This window comes from Trachemys scripta, chromosome 14, assembly GCF_013100865.1.
Source record: "Trachemys scripta elegans isolate TJP31775 chromosome 14, CAS_Tse_1.0, whole genome shotgun sequence".
In the NCBI taxonomy this organism is placed as follows: Eukaryota; Metazoa; Chordata; order Testudines; family Emydidae; genus Trachemys; species Trachemys scripta.
The window spans coordinates 35,859,246-35,880,567 of NC_048311.1; the positions used below are offsets into that span (position 1 = coordinate 35,859,246).

The 21,322-nt window shown below is 53.0% G+C and overlaps 1 protein-coding gene across 2 annotated transcripts; it reads left to right on the forward strand.

Annotated features, from left to right (window-relative positions):
- The first annotated feature begins 2,846 nt into the window (after nucleotides 1-2,846).
- Nucleotides 2,847-12,136, forward strand: LOC117886997 (E3 ubiquitin-protein ligase TRIM7-like). Of its 2 annotated transcripts, none has more exons than XM_034789219.1 (6): nucleotides 2,847-2,938; nucleotides 3,510-3,740; nucleotides 4,417-4,439; nucleotides 5,234-5,349; nucleotides 7,447-7,506; nucleotides 11,389-12,136. In XM_034789219.1, the coding sequence occupies exons 1-6, from the start codon at nucleotides 2,888-2,890 to the stop codon at nucleotides 11,769-11,771; spliced, it is 864 nt and encodes a 287-aa protein (XP_034645110.1). In that variant the 5' UTR covers nucleotides 2,847-2,887; the 3' UTR covers nucleotides 11,772-12,136. The 2 variants fall into 2 exon arrangements, with proteins under 2 accessions (XP_034645110.1, XP_034645111.1); XM_034789220.1 differs by lacking the exon at nucleotides 11,389-12,136 and adding an exon at nucleotides 8,810-8,865.
- The last annotated feature ends 9,186 nt before the right edge of the window (nucleotides 12,137-21,322 follow it).

A 21,322-nucleotide genomic window follows, 5' to 3' on the forward strand; every position in this document is an offset into this window, starting at 1 on the left:
CCAATGAGATACTGCTGAATTGGAATTAATTTGCAAATTGGACACCATTAAATTAGGTTTGAATAAAGACTGGGAGTGGATGGGCCATTACACAAAGTAAAATTATTTCCCCATGCTTATCTTTCCCTCCACCCTACAGTTCCTTATATCTCCTTGTCAAGTGCTGGAAATGGGCCATTTTCATTACCACTACAAACAGTTCTTTTTCTCTCCTGCTGACAACAGCTCACCTTAACTGATCACTCTCCTTATAATGTGTATGGTAATACCCATTGTTTCATGTTCTCTGTGTATATATATATATCTTCCTACTGCATTTTCCACTACATGCATCTGAAGAAGTGGGCTGTAGCCCACGAAAGCTTATGCTACTATAAATTTGTTAGTCTCTAAGGTGCCATAAGTACTCCTGTTCTTTTTGCGGATACAGACTAACACGGCTGCTACTCTGAAACCTGTCACTTTTTAAAGTTGGTGACATTTCATAAACATGTCTATTATCATAGAGATCACACAAAGTAAATTAGTGTTCCCTTTTTCTAAAAGCAATGAACATTGTTATGAACACACTAAACCTCTGTGACTAATTAATTTAAAATAATGTCTTTGTTTCAGTGAGTTAAATATGTAGTAATCTGGAATGATTACTTTATGAAGGCTTAAGAGTACATTTAAAATATAAAATCAGCTTAGAAATACTGATTAAGAAAATGTAAAACAGAGAAGAGCTGCATCATGTATTTCATAATATTTAATGTTGTATTCAGCAAGACAGCTGACTCACCTTACTTCAAAGTTTTTGCAAATAAATGTCTGACAAACTTCAGGACATATCAAAAAATCTGTGACTGACATTTTTTATTCCCAACTTTAGTGCTTTTAATTAGGTACCTTCTGCCTGTCCATTCTGCGTGAGGGAGAGGGTACGGGGGTCTCTGCAGGGAACTGTGACTCTCTGCCACTGTGAGGCACCCCCCCGCCGGGCTGCGAGCTGGGGCTGCCATCGGGCATAGGGGCACCAGTTAAATAATGCTGCGTAGTGCTCCATAAATCTTAAGAACAGCCCTGCTGATGTGGGAAAGTTTTCTCTGAGCAGCTGAATCCTTTTCAAACCCAGTTCCCACCAGTGAAATAAGGGAACTCTCTGCAGACCGGAAGTTATTAAATGACCAGTGAGGTTTGATTCCCAAGAGCTGCAGGCCAGTCTGTGTGAGAGTGTTACCTTCAGACCGGAGAAGGGGGAGTTACAAGTTGTGGCTGTTATTACTGATTGTATCACAGTGTTTATTATTGTTATTTGTGTCCCAGCAGCCCCTACAGACCCCAGATGATATCTAATCTCGATTGTAGGGGGCCCTGCACAAATCCCAATGAGGGACAGTCCCTGCCCCAAGTCATTTACAGTGTAACTGGACAAGACAGACAAAGGGTGGGAGGAGAAACTGAGGCCCAAAGAGGGGAGGTGACTTGTTCAAGGTCACTCAGTAGGTCAATGGCGGAGCTGGGTATAAACTCCCACTTTTCCAAGGCCAAGCCCAGTGCCCTAACCACTAGGCTACGCTGCCCCCATCAGCAGCACTGAGCAGTGATGAAGTGTGGACAGTGGGAGGAAAAGACTCCTTGATAAAGGCCCCAGGCCCAGCAGGGAGAGTAAGTTTCCCACTGGGATTCTGAACTCCTGTGTTGCTCCATGAAGGGTTAAACTCAGATGCCGCTGGCCTGCACTAGAGGAGATCATGGGGCTAAACGCTGCGTAGACCCCAAGCACCGTGAGTCCATACACAAAAGGGCTCCAGACAGCGCAGGTCCATGCCAAGTACCACTGGGATTACACTGGATTGTAGCAAAACTATCCACAGGCTGGAGCTGACCGGTGTCAGTCTGAACTGTTCTGTGGTGTACGTGGGCAAAGACCAGCCAGAGTGGTTCCATTAGTCCCACCAGGCAGCCTTTTGAAATCTCCCAGAATCCACTGCTTCCAGGATCTTTAATAGGGAATGGGACAGTGGGGACCTACCCAGAGTGCATTGCCACTGAAAGGGTTTAGGGCAGCACTGGGGCAAACCCCAACCATTCTTTATACAAATCTGCCTGTCTAATTAGGGGAGCCACTGAGGCATCCCCAGAACAAGGACATCTCCACGCCTGCCTGCATGGGCCCTCCTGCACCTGAATCGGTCCCACCACCTTTGTCAGCATGCCCCCACCTGCATCATTCTGCATGGAAGTGCCACTCGCCCCTGCCCTCACTGGTATCTTCCTGCATCCTCGGTCTCCTCCTCTCTCTTTTTCACCAGACAAACCCACGTCCAGTGGTGGGTCCCTACCGGACAGGGATAGTGCTACACAACACTGGGACTGCGCAGCTTCAAACCAGACGAATGGCCTCCCGATGTCTCATGGGGTTTGATCTGGTGCTTAAACCAGCTCTGTCCAACCAGTGCAGTCCCCAGGGCTGAAATCGCAGCCCATATTGAAACCCTGGTGGCTTCTTGGATGTGTATCACTTTGTTCGTTACACCTTCTCAAAAACAGGTTTACTGATTCACCCCCATGTGTCCTGTTATGCACTATACTACTAATCAATTCACAAATACCAATAAAGCTTGGTTATAATTGAGATCTCTGTCTAATTACTAAAAAGACTGAACCTGAATTGGTAACGAGTCTGAATATGACAAACTCCCAGTCTGCATAGATAAGGTTTCATCTCCTTGGTGGTCCTGATGTCACAAAGCGTTTAGGACTAATAGTCACCTGCGGTTCTGGTATAAAAACACCCAGCTCCACACCACTCCCAACCCTCGAAATAAAACCTCCCAAATCATTTCTGTTTCTTCAGGAAAAAATCCAGACCCATTTGAAGGCTCTGCGGGAAGAGAGAGAAATGCTGCTGGGATTTAAAGTGGCTAGAGAGGGGGAAAGCCAGGAATATCTGGTAGGTGCCTGTTGTTATTAACCAGCAGGGACTGGCAGTGGAAGATCTGTTTGGAGGCAGACTCCTGTGTGGTCTTGGTGAAAGTGGGCATGATCACTGGGGTTAGATTAATGTGGTAGAGAAGCCCTAAGCTTTCATTTCAGCCAATGAGTTAATGTCTAGCTCTTGTGGCTTTCCCAGAAATCCCCCCCTCCCCCAAGTGAAATGAATGTCACCCTTGAAGTGCTCTCTGCTGTGTCTGGTCATTTCAAGCATTAACATGTTTGTTTCTTTTTTCTCCCCTGGTGTCTCTGTCGGTGTAGTGCTGAGTCCTGCCTCCTGCTGCTCTGGGTCTGAATTCCCAGAGGCCATGAATAACTCAATATGCTGACCGTGACAGACATGGAAACCTCCCTTTCAGAGATATAAGGGCTGAAGGGGAAGTTGTGAGAGAATTCTCTCCCTAGGGTAAAGTCAAATGTCTGAAATCAGGATTTTCAATGAATTTCTCCCTCCTGCTCACTCAGCGCTCCATGAAAGGACCCCAGGTGCCATCCATGTCCCTGACCAGCCCTTTCCCTATTTCATACAGAAACAAATACAAACCGAGAGGCAGAAGATTGTGTCTGAATTTCAGAAATTGCGGCGGTTCCTGGAGGAAAAAGAGCGACTCCTGCTAGCCCAGCTGGAGAAGCTGGACGAGGAGATTGTGAGGATCCAGAATGAAAATGTCAGTAAACTCTCCAAGCAGATTTCCCATCTCAGTGAGCTGATCAGTGAGATGGAGGGGAAGTGTCAGAAGCCAGCAAGTGAATTCCTGCAGGTGAGACTGAGGGAGAAACAGAGGCACTGACTCCGTGGGTACTTAAGGGCTAGAGCACCCACAGAATTTTTTTTGCGGATGCCATCGGCAGCCAGTTCCCCCTCTCCCCCTTCAGAGCCTCCTGCCCACCGGCAGCCCCGCCGATCAACTCCTCCCCCTCCCTCCCAGCGCTTCCCACCTGCCTCAATCAGCTGTTCCGTGGTGTGCAGCAGGAACTGGGAGGGAGGGGGAGGAGTGTGGATGGGGTGCGCATGAGGGAGGGGGCAGAAAGAGGTGGGGTGGAGTGGGCGTGGGAAGAGCCACGGCATACAGGAAGGGGTGGAGTGGAGGCGGGGGCTGGGGTTCATCACTCCCAGGGACAATTGGAAGCCGGCGCCTGTGGTTAGAAACATCCCAGATCCCCACACAGGGAAGGGAGGGCTCCTGAATCATAAGCACTGGAGTCCAGTAGTCGGCGTGTGCATTCCTGACATGCGAATGACTATTGTTCTTTGGAGCGTTACAGACACATAGATATTAGAGATGGAAAAGCCCCATTAGCTCAGGGAATCCATGGCACTGGGGCCAGGGCAGGGTCTCTATTCCTCATATTTGCAAAATCCCTTCCCTGGGATCCCCTATGTGCGTCAAATAGGACTGAGATTCTTTCCCCTCTCTCTATCTCTCTCCCCTCTAGGATGTCAGAAGCACCTTGAGCAGGTACGTGACTCTCTCTCCCTCCCCCTCACACCACTTCACAATGCTGGGAAAGAGCTTGATGGTGATGGGCTCTCCAGCAAAATGTGTGTGGAAGGTCACATTCTGGATACAAATCTCTCTTATCAGCTTCATCCTGTGGTTCTCACCCTTGCACAGAAGATTCTGGAATTATCCATTCAGTGGGAAGGACTGACCTAAAGTATTTTCCAGAGATGTCACATCCCGGGAGGACTGGCTGCCTCAGGATAGTGAGGATGGAGCCTTTCACTGCTAGGTTACTGGTTACCATTCAGCCCAGGGCAGCAGTGATCAGACCCCTGAGGACTGTTTGGGGACCTGTGTGGAATGAGCTGGGGAGGGGGAGTTGGTGTCTCAGTCTAGTTCCTAGTGGGCAGATTTCTACAGCACTTCACCTGGGAACCTCAGAGCATGGAGACCATGGAGTGAATTGGACATGGAGACTCAATTCCGCTTTTATCTCCAGAGCTGATCTCTCCAGGCCAGAGTTGAAGAACATTCATGGGACCTTTGGGGGGAAGGTTTTCTGGGGCACTTAGCATTGGCCACTGTCGGTAGACAGGATACCGGGCTGGATGGACCTTTGATCTGACCCATTACGGCCATTCTTATGTATGTTCTAAGGTTGCACTGCCCTGGGCTGTGTCCCACCTGATCTCAGGCTGGGAGAAGTCGAGGAATTCTAACTCCAGGCCAATTACAGCAGCGACGCTCTAGCAACAACTTATAATGTGTCACTAAATGAAATATAATCACTTGAAATTGTTTCTTTCCAGGTGGGAGAAGGGGAAGTTCCAGGAGCCAGAGGAGGTTTCTCCTGAGCTGGAAGAACAAGTCAATGATTTCTCCCAGAAAACGATTGTGCTCTTGGAGGCTCTGAGGAAGTTCAAAGGTACCTAGAAGGAATCTAGGAGGGGAAATTGCAATCAGTGCTTGAGACTGTGGGAAAAGAATGGTGCTGGTCAATTGGTTCATAATTAGATTACGCTTCCATTTAACTGTTGGATGAGAATGCCATGCATTTGGGGTTCAAGACACTCACCTTGATTAATTCAACCCCTTATTTGTTCCAAAAGCATGTCTTGCCATTACAATTACTGTTAAAGTAAGAAATGGCAGACATACTGAAATAAATATTGCCCAGTTACCTTCTCCTGGGGCATAGGTGGGGCATGATGCATTTCTATGATGCTGCGGCTACCCCTTACAATGTCTGACATCTTATACGCATCCAGATTATATATTTGTTAGTTCTTTTCCAAAAACCTTTGTGTGTTATGCATAGTAAGTATCTTGTATAACTCATATTCTACACATGCATGAACTTTCTAATTGGCAGGGCTTTTGCTGTCCAAGCTATTTTCAAGTTATTCTCTTTTCTGATTTGTTCATTACCAGTCATTACAAACTGATGTGCACAGGTCACTTTGACCCTTCTCTCCACATGGGATTTTTTTGACTTTGGTAACTGCTCCTTGACAGCACATTTTGGGTGCCTGTTGTCTTTAAGCACATTGTGTGGTCAAAACATCTCTTTATCCCACATAGCAACTTATGGACACATCACTTAATAGCAAGGTCACTTAAGGCAACATTTCCCTTATGTCAAGCAAACTGCTCACCAGGCCAAAGTCAAGTCAGTCAGTATCAAACCTTATGTATAAGAAATGAACCTTGCACCCATTCTCGATACTTAACATAATAACTAGTGAAAAGCAGACAAATGGAGCAAATGGAGCAGGGGCCCAGGCCCAGCCATTCATGACTTATCAAAGGTCACAACATTCAGGCCCCAATTTAGCAAAATGGCCTAATTTGGGGCACCTGAGTTTCTCTCTCCCAACTAGAGAGCTGCAGGGCAGGTGCTCCAGAGCTGTGCAGCCTCCACATCTGCAGGTGGAGTCGGTGGGAGCTGCAGGTGCCCAACCCCTCTGAGAACCAGGCCCCAGGAGCTTAAAGGTTGGCACCCAAAATCTAGAACCTAAATAAAAGACCACTTGTTAAAGCTAGGCCCAGCCCATCACTGGGCTCTGGTCCCGTAGGGCAGCTAATCTAGGCACATGGGCTGTGGGGAAGGAGAAAGCCCCTCCCCTACTGCGAGGGATCCCTCCAGCATAGGAGCCTCTTGTGCCTCCTCCCCAGCAGCTGCAGGCACAAGGCGTGTTCCTGAGAGGGCTGGGAATGGGGTGGGGGAGGGGTGAGGGCGGGTGGACGAGGGACAGAGGGACGTGGGCAGTGTAAAGCTGGGCCTCTGACACTCTGCACACTGGGCAAGACACACGGGGCCATTGTCATAGGGCTGTAACTCTGGCTGCTTCAGAACTTCCTCAGCCTGTGCCAAGGTCTGCACCGGCCCCTGCAGCCACTGAACAGCAGAGTCACAAACGGCCCCTCCCCCCTCTCCTTTTGGCCCATGGAGCCAACTTTCCCCCTTCCTCAATTTCCACATGGATAAAATGATTTTATTATTATTATTCCTATTTCTGCCTATGGAGAACTAGGCCCCGTCGTGCTGCTCTCTGTAGAGACGCTGAGTAAACAGACCCAACAGCTCACAAGTAGAGCCAGGATTTAGGAAACTTTTAACATTCCATTAGTGTCAAAGGGACCCAAGTGGGTAAAGTAACTTTTATGCCAAAGTCTTTGCAGGCTCTGGGTCTAGGTTACGACAAAAGGCAGCAAGTGAATGAGACAAACCAACTGGGGTCTGAAGGGTGGGAGGGGATGATGAGGGGAAAAGTAAATGTCACTTACAGACTCTATGTCCTGGGATGGTTGTGAGGCTGCAAGGATGTTAGTTCCAATGCTGGGAGGTGCCTGAATGAGAGAGGAAAGAGAAGGTTTCAGACCATTTTACATTAAATACCTGCGTGTGTCTCTGTCTGTTTCTGTGTCATAATGAAAACACAGGTCTAGGAGTTCAGAGTGGTGATGCTGTTATAAATATGAAAGCCTGAAATCTCACCTCTCTCATCCTTTCCCCCTCCAGACACTCTGCCATCTGCACTGGAGAGAAAAAGAGGACAACCACTAGGAGCACACAGACAGGGTGAGATTGCATCCTTGTCCCAGTGCTGGCACCTCTCAGTGGCCCCACCTCTGCTCCTCTTCCCCTGACACCCTGGCCAGGCCAGGCCAGAAGCCAGAGCTGGGCTCCCACCAGGGAGCCAGGGCAGCACTGGGGAGCAGTGCCGTAACAAGGGCGAGGCGAGTGAGGCACTTGCCACGGGCACACAAAAGTGGGGGGGGGCGCAGAAAACGGTGGAGAAAAAGGAAAAAAAGCCGCTGACACAGAGATATTTATAACCCAGGAGATCTCCCACCCGGACCCACCTGCCGCCTCCCCCCGCCTCTCCCGAGTATCCCCTGGCCCCGACTTGCTCCCCCCTCCTCGATCCCGGAGCAGAGCAGCTCCATGCTGCCACCTTGCAGCAACTGCTGCCACAGGGTCCTAGTGCCACCCATCTCAACTGCCAGGGCAGACTGACTCGGAGCCTGCCCTTCCCCCTCAGACCCTTTCATTTACCAATGGAACCCTCCAGTAGCACAGGGCCCCCCCTCACCTGCAGTCACTGCTCCTGCCCCACGCTGGGCAAGGAGGCAGCCCCATCCCTCACCCCCAGTGAGGCTATACTCAGGGGCAACAGCAGGGGAGGAGGCGCATGCAGCACACCCCGGCACCCACCACGGTGGAGGTGAGGGAGATTCCTGGACCTGAGAGAAGCCCTAGGAGCACATGCAGTGACAGTGGTGGGGGTGAGTGTGCTGCTGGGGGGCTCTTCCCCCAGAGCTTGCTGCTGCCGGCAGGGAAAGGGCTGGGGGGAGTCCTCCTCTCTGGCTCCTGTCCTGGAGCAGCCTGCCTGCACCCCAAACTCATCCCCAGCCCTGCCCCACCCCAGAGCCCACAGCCCCAGCCAGAGCTTTCACCCCCCCACCACACCCTCAACTCTCTACCCAAGGCCTGAGCCCGTCCAGCACCCCAAACACCTTATCCCCAGTCCCAGCCAGACCCTCACACCCCAAACCTCTGCCCCAGCCCTGAGCCTCTCCCACACCCCAAACCTCCCATTCCCAGCCCCAGCCAGAGCCCTCATCCCCCCCACCCTGACCCTCTACACCCCTCCCATCCCCAAACTCCCTCCCAGAGCCTGCACTCCAATCCCCTGCCCCAGCCTAGGGTCTGCACCCCAGAACTCCTCCCTCACCCAAACTCCTTCCCAGAGCCTTGGGCGGGTGGGGGGGGGCAGAGTTTGGGTGGGGGCAGGTTCTGGGCACCATCAAAATTTCTACAAACCTGCCACCCCTGATCCTGCCCTGCAAACCTGAACTCCCAGCATTTTTCTCCGACACAGGCCACTGCTGATATCCAGCACCTCCCTCCTCTCTTAACCTGTGAGTCCCTCTCTGGACTGGAACTGGACTGGAACCAAAGACCATCTTGGAAGCAACATTACCAGCCCAAGCAGTCAAAAATAATGAGTTGACCCCCCAAAATCACAGGCTCTACCGCCGCAACTTCATTCATTCTTTGGTGACATTTCAGCGGCAGGCCCTTCCCTCTGAGAGGGATTGAGGGACCCACCACCGAATTGCCGCCAAAGAGCTAGCTCTGGGGGAGGGCACAACTTTATATTCTTGCCTCGGGTGCAAAAATACCTAGTTACGGCTCTTCTGGGGAGCCCTGCATCCTCCAAGTGCCCTGAGTGGCACACTCCGGGGAGCAGGGACATGGGCCAGGGGCTGCTTTCAGGCCCCACAGAAACCCACACTGGGCAGGTGGAGGGGCAGGGGATCCCCCCAGCAGCCAAGACTCCGAGTCAGGGACTTGGTGGGAAGAGGCGGAGGGGGCAGGGCCACGAAGTGGGCAGGGCCATCTGCGGTGGTACCTCATGCCCTCCCCAACTTCTAGAAAGATTCCAGAACAGCCTGGCCAGGGGGTGGGGACTCAGGAGGAATGGAGTGGGGCTGCAGATGGGGTGGGGCCACAGGCTGCAGGACCTTTTGCCGCCCCCCCCCCCCCCGTCACTGAGCAGCACTTGAACAGAGCTGTCTGCCCTGAGGGCTGACAGATCCCTCTGCTTTACCCTGGTGCAGGGGGTCTCCCCATCACTCTTCTCCAACATCCTGCCTTTCCTGTGGGCAGGGCTGGGCTCTCCTATTGGAGCTGCTCACTGCTTCCTGGATTGGGGACCTGCTCTTCCTGTGGTGCTGGCAGTTCCTCCCTTCTCTCTAGGCTGGGGATGGGGCTACCCCCTCCCCCTTCCTACTCTCTGGTTTTAAGCAGCTCTTCCCCAGTGCTGCACCTTCCTCTCTGTTCCCCAGCCTGGGACTGGAGGCTGCCTTTAGGGGAGGGAGCTTCCCTCTGGGGTATAAAGCTGGTAACTGCCTCCTCTGTTCCCTCCTCAACAAAAGCTTCTGACACCTTTCTGGCTGTGTCTCTGCTTTTGGGAATGGAGCAGCCCCAGCAGAGGGAGCAGGGAGCTGAAGCTTCTGGAAGCAAATGAGAAACACACTGAGGAACTACACTGTCATCTCTGCTCAGTCTCAGGTGCCCAGGACAGAGGCAGCTCCCTGGGATTCAGGCAGGGCCGTCCCTAGCCATTTGGGTGCCCTATGTAGCCCCCCCCCCCGCCTCTACCTCCCCCCAGGGTCTGGGAGGCAGGAGCTGTGGGGGGGGGCCACTTTTGGGGGCCCCACAGGCCCAGAATGGCCCAGGGGATTAGCAGGGGACCGGGAGGAGCCTGCTCCGCTTTCCTCACCCCAACCATGTTGCTCGGGGGAGAGGGTTTGGGGTAAGGGATCTCCCCCCTGCACTGCGGCACTCCACTTCTTGCCGCTGCCGGTGAGTGTGGGGAAAGGATCGGCCTCTGCACTCATGGGCAGTGGGAAGTGGAGCACCGCGGCTGGTAACTGGAGGAATGGCGTTGGGGCGGGCTGCTCCACTTCCCGCCGCTGCCGGTGAGTGCGGGGGGGTATCCGTCCCCCCAAACCTCCTCCCCCAAGCTACACGACTGGGGCGAGGGAAGCGGGACGGGCTGGGGCCACATCACTCCACTTCCCACCGCTGGTGAGTGCGGGGGGAGATCCTTTCCCCAATCCCTGCACTTACTGGCAGCAGGAAGCGGAGTGACATGGCCACAGCCCACCCCGCTTCCCTCGTCCCGGACTCCCAGTCCCAGCCGGGTCAGTTGGGTAGGGTATGGGGGGGATTGGGGAAAGGACCTCCCCCTGCTCTCACCCGTGACCAGAAGTGGAGCGCTGCAGCTGGGAGCTGGCGGAGTAGAGCGGGCTGGGCCCGCGTCGCTCTGCTTCCCGCTGCTGCTGGTGAGTGCAGGGTCGCTGGGGGAAGAGGTGGAATGGGGGCGGGCCGGGGGCCAAGCGGGAGTAAGGGTAAGAGGTAGGGTGGAGGGAGTTGTCCGGGGCCCTATGCCCCCCTAGGGATGGCCCTGACCCTTGCAGTGGGCACCAGGGCCACTCCAGTCACCAGCTTAGCAAGCAGGTGCTTGGGGCGGCCAAGGGAGAGGGGCGGCATGTGCGGCAATTCAGGGGCGGCAAATCCCTCACTCCCTCTAGGAGCGAAGGACCTGCCGCTGAACTCCCGCTGCCGATCGCGGCTTTTTTTTTTTTTTGCTTGGGGCGGCAGAAATGCTGGAGCCGGCCTTGGTGGGCACAGCCCACGGGGGTGCCGCCCGAGGGGCTGGTCGCTGGGGCTGGTGCTGCCGCATATGCAGCACGCAGCTGCCTAGGGCACCATGGGGCAATTTGGTGCCCCAAATTTCATAGTGCCCTATGCAGCTGCATATGTCTAAGGACGGCCGTGGATCCAGGACTGTCCCAGCCAGGACAGGGCTGCTGGGGAGTGTGAGAAATGGTCCCAGGCTCCCCCAGGGCTGAGCTCTGCCCCTAACGCTCTGATTCTCTCTCCCCGCAGCGAATGTGACTCTGGATCCAGACACGGCTCATCCCAAACTCATCCTGTCTGAGGATCGGAAAAGTGTGAGATGTGGAGACACACGGCAGGATCTGCCCAACTACCCTGAGAGATTTTACACTGATCCCTGTGTGCTGGGCTGTGAGGGATTCACCTCAGGGAATCATTGCTGGGAGGTGGAGGTGAAGGGTGAGGGAGGCTGGGCTGTGGGGGTGGCCAGAGAGTCTGTGAGGAGGAATGGACGGATCAGCTGTAGCCCTGAGGGGGGGATCTGGGCTGTGGAGTGCTGGTGGGGGGATCAGTTCCGGGCTCTCACTTCCCCTGGTGACCCCCCTGCCCCTGAGCCGGGCCCCCAGCAGGATCCGGGTTTGTCTGGACTGTGACCGGGGGCAGGTGACATTTATCGGTGCTGGTGACCAGGCCCCGATCTTCACTTTCCCGCTGGGGTCTGTTCCCGGGGAGAGAATCCGACCCTGGCTCCAGGTGTGGAACACAGACACCCGGCTCAGACTGTGTCCCTGAGACATGCAGGGGAGGGGCGGGGGAATAGCTCACTGGGAGCCTTGAGATCAGCTTCTCTAGCCTCACACACCCTAGTCTCTATGACCTCTCCCAGTGGACTTTCTATCATGCTGTCTCTATGACCCAGGAGGTTGCTTCCGGTCTCAACTCTGCACTGTCTGGACATGGGGTGGGCAAACTTTTTGGCCTGAGGGCCACATTGGAGTTGTAAAACTATGGAGGGCCAGGTAGAGAAGGCTGTGCCTCCCCAAACAGCCTGGCCCCGCCCCCTATCTGACCCCCTCCCACTTCCCGCCCGCTGACTGCCCCCCTCAGAACCCCCAACCCATCCAATTCCCCCTGCTCCTTGTCCCCTGACCGCTCCCTCCAGAGACCCCACCCCCAACCCCCACCCAGGACTCTGCCCCTTATCCAACCCCCCCTGCTCCCTGTCCCCTGACTGCCCCAACCCCTATCCACACCCCCTCCCCCTGACAGGCCCCCCGGGACACCCACGCCTTTTCCACCCCCCCCATTCCCCGTCGCCTGACCGACCCCGCCCCCCCAGAATCTCTGCCCCATCCAACCGCTCCCTGTCCCCTGACTGCTCCGACCCGTATCCACACCCCCACCCTAACCGCCCCCCAGTGCCGGAGCGAATGAAGAACCCACCGCCGAAGACCCGGTAGGGAACTGCCCGGTGAGTACATCCCACCCCCCCATCCGACCCCCACCCATGTCCTGCCCACGACTGCCTCCCTCAGAAACAGCAACCCATCAACCCCCCCGCTCCTTGTTCCCTAACCACTCCTTCCCGAGACCCCCCACCCTAACTGCCCCCCAGGACCCACCCCCTACCCAACTTGCCCTGCTCCCTGTCCCCTGACTGCCCCGACCCCGTCCACCACCAACCCGATAGACCCCCGGAACTCCCACGCCTACCCAACCCCCCCTTCCCCATCCCCTGACCGCCCCCCCCAGAACCTCAGCCCCATCCAACCCCCCCCACCCGCTCCCTGTCCCCGGGACTCCCTGCCCCTGCCTTATCCAACCCCACCCGGCCCCGGCCTCTTACCATGCTTCTTATCCCTGCCGGAGCTGCGCTGGGGCCAGGGCCGAGGCTGGGCCGGAGCCGCGCCGCCCGGCCGGAGCCATTCCACTGGGCCGGAGCCATGCTGGCCGGCGGGAGCCGGGGCCATGCCACGGGGTCAAGGCCGGGCCCTGGGACCTGGGCCGGAGCCACGCCACCCAGCCAGAAGCGGCTGGAGCTGCGCCACCCGGCCGGGGCTGTAGCCAGGACTGGGGCCATGCTGCGGGGCCAGGCTGGGCCGGAGCTGCGCCGTGGGGCTGAGGCCGGGCCCCGGAGTTGGGGTCGGGCTGGAGCTGGGCGGTGCCACGTGGCCAGAGCCGAGCCAGGCTGGGCCGCGTGGCACCGGAGCCCTCCTCGCGCTCCCCCATCCCAGCTCACCTGCTGTAAGCCGCTGCTTCCTTCTCAGCCATCCCAGGCTTCCTGTGCAAACAGCTGATTCGCGGGAAGCTGGGGAGGGGGAGGAAAAGCTGGGGGGAGCGTTCAGGGGAGGAGGCGGAGCAAGGTGAGCTGGGACTGGGGGCAGGGCAGGGACCTGCAGGAGCTTTGCCTGTTGTTAAATTTAAAAGCCCTTTTAGAACCGGTTGTCCCGTGCTCCAGCTCATCTCTGGGTCTAAGAGGGGTTTCCCTTGTGCTAGCTGAGGGATTGGCTGGCAGCTTGGTGTGTGAGAGACAGAAAGCCAAGAGAAGCAGGCGTGAGGGTGACCATGGTAGTACGTCTACACTATGAAATTGGTCCGATTTTACAGAAGTTGATTTTTGGGAACCGATTGTATAAAGTCGAGTTCATGCATCCACATTAAGCACATTAATTGGGCAGTGTGCGTCCATGATACCGTGGCAAGCGTCGACTTTCGGAGCGGTGCACTGTGGTAGCTATCCCACAGTTCCCACAGTCCCCACTGCCCATTGGAATTCTGGGTTCAGCTCCCAATGCCTGATGGGGCCAAAAATTTGTCACGGGTGGTTATGGGTAAATGTCGTCAGTCAATCCTCCCTCTGTGAAAGCAATGGCAGACAATCATTTTGCGCCATTTTTCCTGGATTGCCCGGGCAGACGCCATAGCACGGCAAGCATGGAGCCCGTTCAGCCTTTTTTCACTGTCACCGTATGTCTACTGGATGCTGCTGACAGACGCGTTACTGCAGCGCTACACAGCAGCATCCCCTTGCCTTTGCAAGTTAGCAGAGACGGTTACCAGCCATACTGTACTGTCTGCTGCTTTGCAAGTTGGCAAAGATGGTTGCCAGTCATACTGTACCGTCTGCTGCTGTCATGCATGCTCCTGGCCGGCCTCAGTAAGGTCGGTCGGGGGTGCCTGGACAAAAATGGGAATGAATTCAGGTCATTCTCTCTTTACGTTTTGTTTAATGCCTGGGGAATATCATGCCATCGGGAGTCTCTCCCAGTCGGCAGCACTGAATCTCCATTTGTGTGGGGGCTTTTGGTTAGGTATGTTTGGGGACAGTTCTAAACTGTAGCTTTATTTTTTTATTTGCAGCAAAATATAGAGGTCTGAACTCTGGGAGCAAGGGGTAGGCGCGACCGCGTGGTGCTGCTGACTAATAGAGCCTCCTGATGGCATGATATTCCAGGCAGGACTGAATCTCCATTACACAAATGTAAAGAGAGAATGACCTGAAGTCGTTCCCATTTTTGTCCAGGCACCCCCGACCGACCTTACCAAGGCCGGTCGGGAGCACCCATGACAGCAGCAGACAGTTCAGTATGACTGGTAACTGTTTTTACCATGATATTCCAGGCAGAACTGAATCTCCATCACTCAAAACTTAAAGAGAGAATGACCTGAAGTCATTCCCATTTTTGTCCAGGCACCCCTGACTAACCTTACCGAGGCCGGCCAGGAGCACCCATGTCTGCCCTGGCGCCCCCGACCAACCTTACCGAGGCCTGCCAGGAGCACCCACGGGACAATGACGGTTACCAGTCATACTGTGCCATCTGCCATTGGCAAGGCAAGGGGATGCTTCTGTGTAGCGCTGCCGCAACGCGTCTGCCAGCAGCATCCAGTAGACATACAGTGACAGTTAAAAAAGGCGAGAAACAAGTTTTTCCCCTTTGCTTTCACAGAGGGAGGGAGGGGGGGTGGCCTGATGACATGTACACTGAAGCACCCACGACAATGTTTTTGACCCTTCGGGCATTGGGAGCTCAACCCAGAATTCAAATATTTTCTCGGAGACTGCGGGAACTGTGGGATAGCTACAGTCATCAGTCCCTCCGCGAGCGTCCATTTGATTATTTAGCTTTCTGGTACGCTTGTCTCAGCTTCTTAAGTTTCACGCAGCACTGTGCTGAGTCCCTGTTGTGGCCTCTGTCTATCATAGCCTCCCTCCCTCCGTGAAAGCAACGGAAGACAATCACTTCGCACCTTTTTTCCTGGGTTACCTTTGCAGATGCCATGCCACGGCAAGCATGGAGCCCGCACAGCTGACAGTCACTGTATGTCTCCTGGGTGCTGGCAGACGTGGGACTGCATTGCTACACAGCACCAGCTCATTGCCTTTTGGCAGTAGATGGTAAATTACAATTGGTATCTATCGTCATCATACTACTGGGTGCTCTTTTAGCCAACCTCGGTGAGGTTGGTCAGGGGTACCTGGGCAGACATGGGAGTGACTCAGCCAGGTCATTTCCCATGTTCTGCCAAACACCCAGGAGATGATGATGGCTAGCAATTGTAATGCAGCATCTTCTGCTGAGCACCCAAGAGATAACAATGGCTAGCAGTCACACTGCACCATCTGCTGCCAGCCTAAGATATAAAAGATAGATGGAGTGGATCAAAACAAGAAACAGACCAGATGTGTTTTGTATTCATTTGCTCCCCTCTTCCTCCGTGAAATCAACAGCTTGCTAAACCCTGGCTTTTGAGTTCAATCCTTCAGGTGGTCATTCTGTATGACAGTTGTTAGTGTTTCCTCTGCCTTTGTGGATTTTAAATCCCTGGAAGCCACGTTGTCAGTCGCGCGCGCCTCCCTCCCTCCGCCATAGCAACAGCAGACAATCATTTCATGGCTTTTTCCAGTGCAGGCACCATACCACTGCAAGCATGGAGCCCGCTCAGCTCAACGCAGCAGTCATAAACGTTTTAAACACCTCGCGCATGATCATGCAGTTTATTCTGGACCAAATCCTTGAAAACCAGGCGAGGAGGAGGCAGCGCGGTGACGAGAGCGATGAGGACATGGACACAGAATTCACTCAAAGTGGCCCCGGCGCTTTGGAGATCATGGTGTTAATGGGGCAGGTTCGTGCCATGGAATGCCGATTCTGGGCCCGGGAAACAAGCACAGACTGGTGGGATCACATAGTGTTGAAGGTCTGGGATGATTCCCAGTGGCTGCGAAACTTTCACATGCGTAAGGGCACTTTCATGGAACTTTGTGACTTGCTGTCCCCTGCCCTGAAGCGCCAGAATACGAAGATGAGAGCAGCTCTCACAGTTGAGAAGCGAGTGGCGATAGCTCTGTGGAAGCTTGCAATGCCAGACAGCTACCGGTCAGTCAGGAATCAATTTGGAGTGGGCAAATCTACTGTGGGGGCTGCTGTGATGCAAGTTGCCAAAGCAATCACTGAGCTGCTGCTAAAAAAGGTAGTGACTCTGGGAAATGTGCAGGTCATAGTAGATGGCTTTGCTGCAATGGGATTCCCTAACTGTGGGGAACTGTCCTATTGAACCTCATCAGATTTCTTTTGGCCCAGTCCTCTAATTTGTCAGCCTCTGTAGCCTCACACACACTAATCTCTATGACTTCTCCCTGTGGACTTTCTATCATGCTGCATCTATGATCTGGTGGTTGCTTCCGGCCTCAACTCTGCACTGTCTGGACTGTCAAACCGTAGAGAGCATTGAGTGAGTGAGGTAGAGAAGCCGATCTCATCACTGCCCAGGCATTGTGCAGCCTGTTTGTCACTGTCCTCTATGAGCCTGGAGGACTCTGGGGATCCTGGGTCAGACAGTGTCACTGAGACATCGTGGGGAACAGCCCACTGGGAATGGAAAAATGGGCTTCTCTAGGCAGGTAATCCTAGCCCCTATGGCCTGGAGGACTCCCGTCTACCCAACCCTCTGGCCTCTTAGCTCTATGACCTCTGGAAGCTTCTCCCCCTTCCCTTCCTGCAGCACCAGGGATGGGAGGGGAAGAGTGAAGAACTTCTGGAGGTGCAGAAGGAGAAAAGGGACCCTGAGGGGCAGATGTGGGGGCTGTGGGGTCACAATTGGTGGAGGGGCTGGGGGCAGAAGTGATGTGGGGGCAGAATTAAAGTGGGGCTGGGGACAGGCATATGTGGGGTGGCAAGGACACAGAATTAATTGGGATTTGGTGTTTGGGGAAGAAGCTGGAAGCTCCACACCAGGCGGGAGCTTGGGAGAAGGAGACCCATGGACTGGGGAGTGTGCATTCATCCCAATATCCAGTAGAAATGAGTGACTAGTGTAGACACTTCCTACATCGATAAAAGGGTTTTTTCCATCAATGCAGTAAATTCACCTCTAGGAGAGACAGTAGTTAGGGCAACAAAGAATTCTTCCCTTGACCTATCTGCATCTACATCAGGGGTTAGATCGACCTAACTATGTCACACAGGGTGTGAAAGTTTTCACAGCTCAGAGCAATGTAGCTAGGCTGATCTAAGTTTTAGGTGTAGACCGGGTCTCAGGAAGAATAATGGTATATCTACACTACAGTCGCGACTACAGTGTTACAGCTGTGTCACTGACGTGCCATAGTGTAGATGCATCCTGCATTGACAAAAGTGTTTTTTCCATTGCTCTAGTTAATCCCCCTTTCTGAGAGGGCGTAGCCAGATCACCGGAAGAATTCCATTGTCCACATCGGGTTGATCTAGCTGTGGCATTCAGGGTACACAATGTCTCACAGCCCTGAATAACGTAGGCTATAGATATTCAGGCCTGTCTGTAAAGGCCTGTACTTAAAGAATTTAGGTATATGTTTATCACTTAGCTAGTTATAGAGTATAAAAGAGAGAATCAAAATCACTGTCTGCCTGTACAAGGCCTTTTCTCACTGACAGTCTGAGGCCCTGTTCTTAGGCTAAGGCCTTTGGCTAAGCAGCAGAGGCAGCCATAAGCTGAGAAGTGTATGGTCACATCCTCATATTCCAAACCAGTCACATGGAAATCAGGTGCTATTGGGCTGTTAGGAATACAATCCTGTCCTGATATTCCTATCACCGCCAGAGAAAGGGAAGAGCCTAGAAGATTTAAAGGAAACTTAGTTGGATAGCATCCTGTCTGGCAAGAACTCACTTATCTATAGCAGGGGTGTGAAATCCTCATTTCTTTGTTGTTCTGTCATTGGAGTCTCCACTTTCATATTGTTTGTCTGTATAATCTCTGTCTGGTTCTGTGATTGTTTCTGTCTGTAATTTTGTTGGGTGTAAACCAATTAAGGGGGTGGGATATAATTGGTTACATAATCATGTTACAATATGTTAGGATTGGTTGGTTAAATTTCAGTAAAATGATTAAAATATAGCTAAGCAGAACTCAAGTTTTACTATATAGTCTGCAGTCAATCAGGAAGTAAACTGGGGGAGAATAGGAACAGGGAATGGGGGTGGGGAAATTGGAATCATGTTTTGCTAAGGGGGGGAATGGGAACAGGAACAGGGACACAGGTAAGGCTCTGTGGTGTCAGAGCTGGGAAGAGGGACACTGAGGAAGGAAACTGGAATCATGCTTGCTGGAAGTTCACCCCAATAAACATCGAATTGTTTGCACCTTTGGACTTCGGGTATTGTTGCTCTCTGTTCATGCGAGAAGGACCAGGGAAGTGAGAGGGTGAAGGAATAAGTCCCCTAACAGTCACCTGGTTGATCTAAGTGTTAAGTGTAGAGCAGGACTAAGAGGGGTTTCCCTGGAGATAGCTGAAAACACAGAGTCTGAGGGATTGGCTGGCGGCTTGGTGTGTGTGAGACAGAAAGCCAAGAGAAGCAGTTGTGAGTGTGATCATGGTAGGAAATTGAGAGACAGAACTTGCTTCAGGCACAGGGTTCCCTGGGAAGACCGACATGGAGTTCTGAGTAAGGAAACTGCTGGCTTCTATTAGTTTCTACCATGTTCAGGATACAGACATGTGTGGATGTTCTTTGTAAATAATAAAGATTGCACCAAAGAAATACCTGACTCCTATAATCAGTTTCTCCTCCCAATGAAAGAATCTAGCATGGCCCCAAACACTGGCTAACTGCTGAGGTCAAAGGAGCAATGGTGCAACCTGCGTCAGAATCTAGACCTATGGCGGCAAATGCCTTGGTGGGAAATATTTGCGGGAGCTCCAGCAGCAAAGAGCCTGTGCAAAGGAGCAGATTGCTGCTCATAATGGACTTCAGCATATCCAGCTTTGTGTGCTGAGCAGTCCCCATTGTCCCGTCTCTCTGAGCTGATACGCCTCTCCCCAGAGTCCGGCAAAACCCAAACTAGGATCCCTGGCTTGTATTTCCCCCCAGCAGACCCAGTCCACACAGTGATTATGGGCTCAGTATTGGCCAGGGGAGAAAAAACGACTGGAAAAGACTGGGGCAGCAGGAATTTGGTGGGGGCAGGGGTGAAGAATGGGTAGGATTGTTACTTTCCATTCTGCATTTGGTGTTTTACAAAGTTTAAACCTAAAATCTTTCCAGCTCTTAGCTGGCGTTTTGAAGGGGCTGGGCTGTAACCTTTAGACTTCAAAGTCATAACGCTTAGAGGATTTACCATAAAATCACCCTTCAGCTCAAGAGTTGCTACAGATTAATGAGTTGTTGCCATTTTCATGCCCTGTCACTAGCACACGCCAGCTGCCTCTGACCTTAACCCAGGGAGTCCCTCTAGCCTGGCTGGTGTCAGGTGGGTGGTTAGATGTTCAGCAAGATACAGCCAATCCGAGGCTCCTCTGCACACACATTGTCACTGAAATAACTCAAAGGGGTTTAGTTCCCACCTATTGTTTCAGTGCAAGTCTGTGTGACTGTGGGTGCCCTCGTGTATTTATATAACCCTTCTGCCACAGGGAGCTGGCAGCAGCCAGGACTCGGTTCAATATCTAGGGGTTCCTTTTCAACAATACAACACAGAACTGGCTTGAGCCCCCACCCAGTAACCATGGAAAATTACACACCCCTCCCGCAAGCACAGAGTCTGAGTGTATTAAAGAAACTTTTAATGAAAGGAGGGAAGTAACCCAGCATTAATTTGGGAAAACGCCACAAGCAGGATTCATAAACATAAAACCATGAGCAAACACCCACCTCAGAGTTCACTGGGCAGTATCCTTTTGCTCAGGTTTCTAAGTCCAGCAACCAAAATTTTCTTTAACATACCTCTCCCATCTCCCCCTGCCACACTCACAGTAAAGACTCAGAGTTCAGAGGTGCATCTGCAGAGTGCACCTCCCAACCTGTCGGGAGTGTGGGGGGTGGTACACCTTGCTTGCACTGCTGTCCAGGGATTTGCTCTGGCACTGGCTGTCCTGCCAGCAGCTCACCGCTCTACTCGCTACTTCTCCAGCCGCTCAGCCAACTGTCCCCTCACCACCCCACCTTCTCTGGGCGGTCTTGAGGTCCTACTACTTAGCACAGCTCTCAGTTATTTCAGCTGTTAGTGGGGCAGCCTCATTATTGGCATAGGCAGGGCAGTCTTTTGTATCAGAGACAGTGTCCCACAGCAGGCCTAATACTTAGGCCTGGTTATGTGTGATTTCAGTTTTGTTGGTGTGCAACCAGACTCACCCTGGAGTCTCAATCAGCTTTGAATATTATTTTGAGTATTTGGTTCAGTAGAGAAAGAAAAGATCAAATAGTGTCTAGGGCCCACATCAAAAGGCCCAAGTACCTGTCCTAACCCTCTCACAACTGCACTGGGCTTTGGCACCCACATCTCCTGCCCAGCAAGTGCAGTTTAGTTGAGGGTGAGTCCCTCAATCAGGGTATGCTAAGCACAGTTCTGCTGCCCTTGATTCACACAACAAGGAGAACAACCCTTTAGTACCTGCCCCAATAACTAAGTGACTGGTGATCCAACACCAGCCAAAAGTGACCATTTTGACAAAGCAGACCCATCATGCTGAGTACCTAGGCAGGGTAGTTGTGTCCATGCAAACAAGGGCAGCTCCTGAAGTCCTCTTCCCCAGCTCATCACTAGGTGTCAGGGGAGAGCTCATTCAGACCCTACTTACATTAAGAATATCCCAGTTTGATTGAGGGCACGTTTACACAGCACCTGGGAGATGTGATTCACAGCTCAGGTCCATGTACACATGCTGACACTGCTGGAGCGAACACACTACCAATAGCAGTGTGGTTGCTGCAGCAAGGGGGCG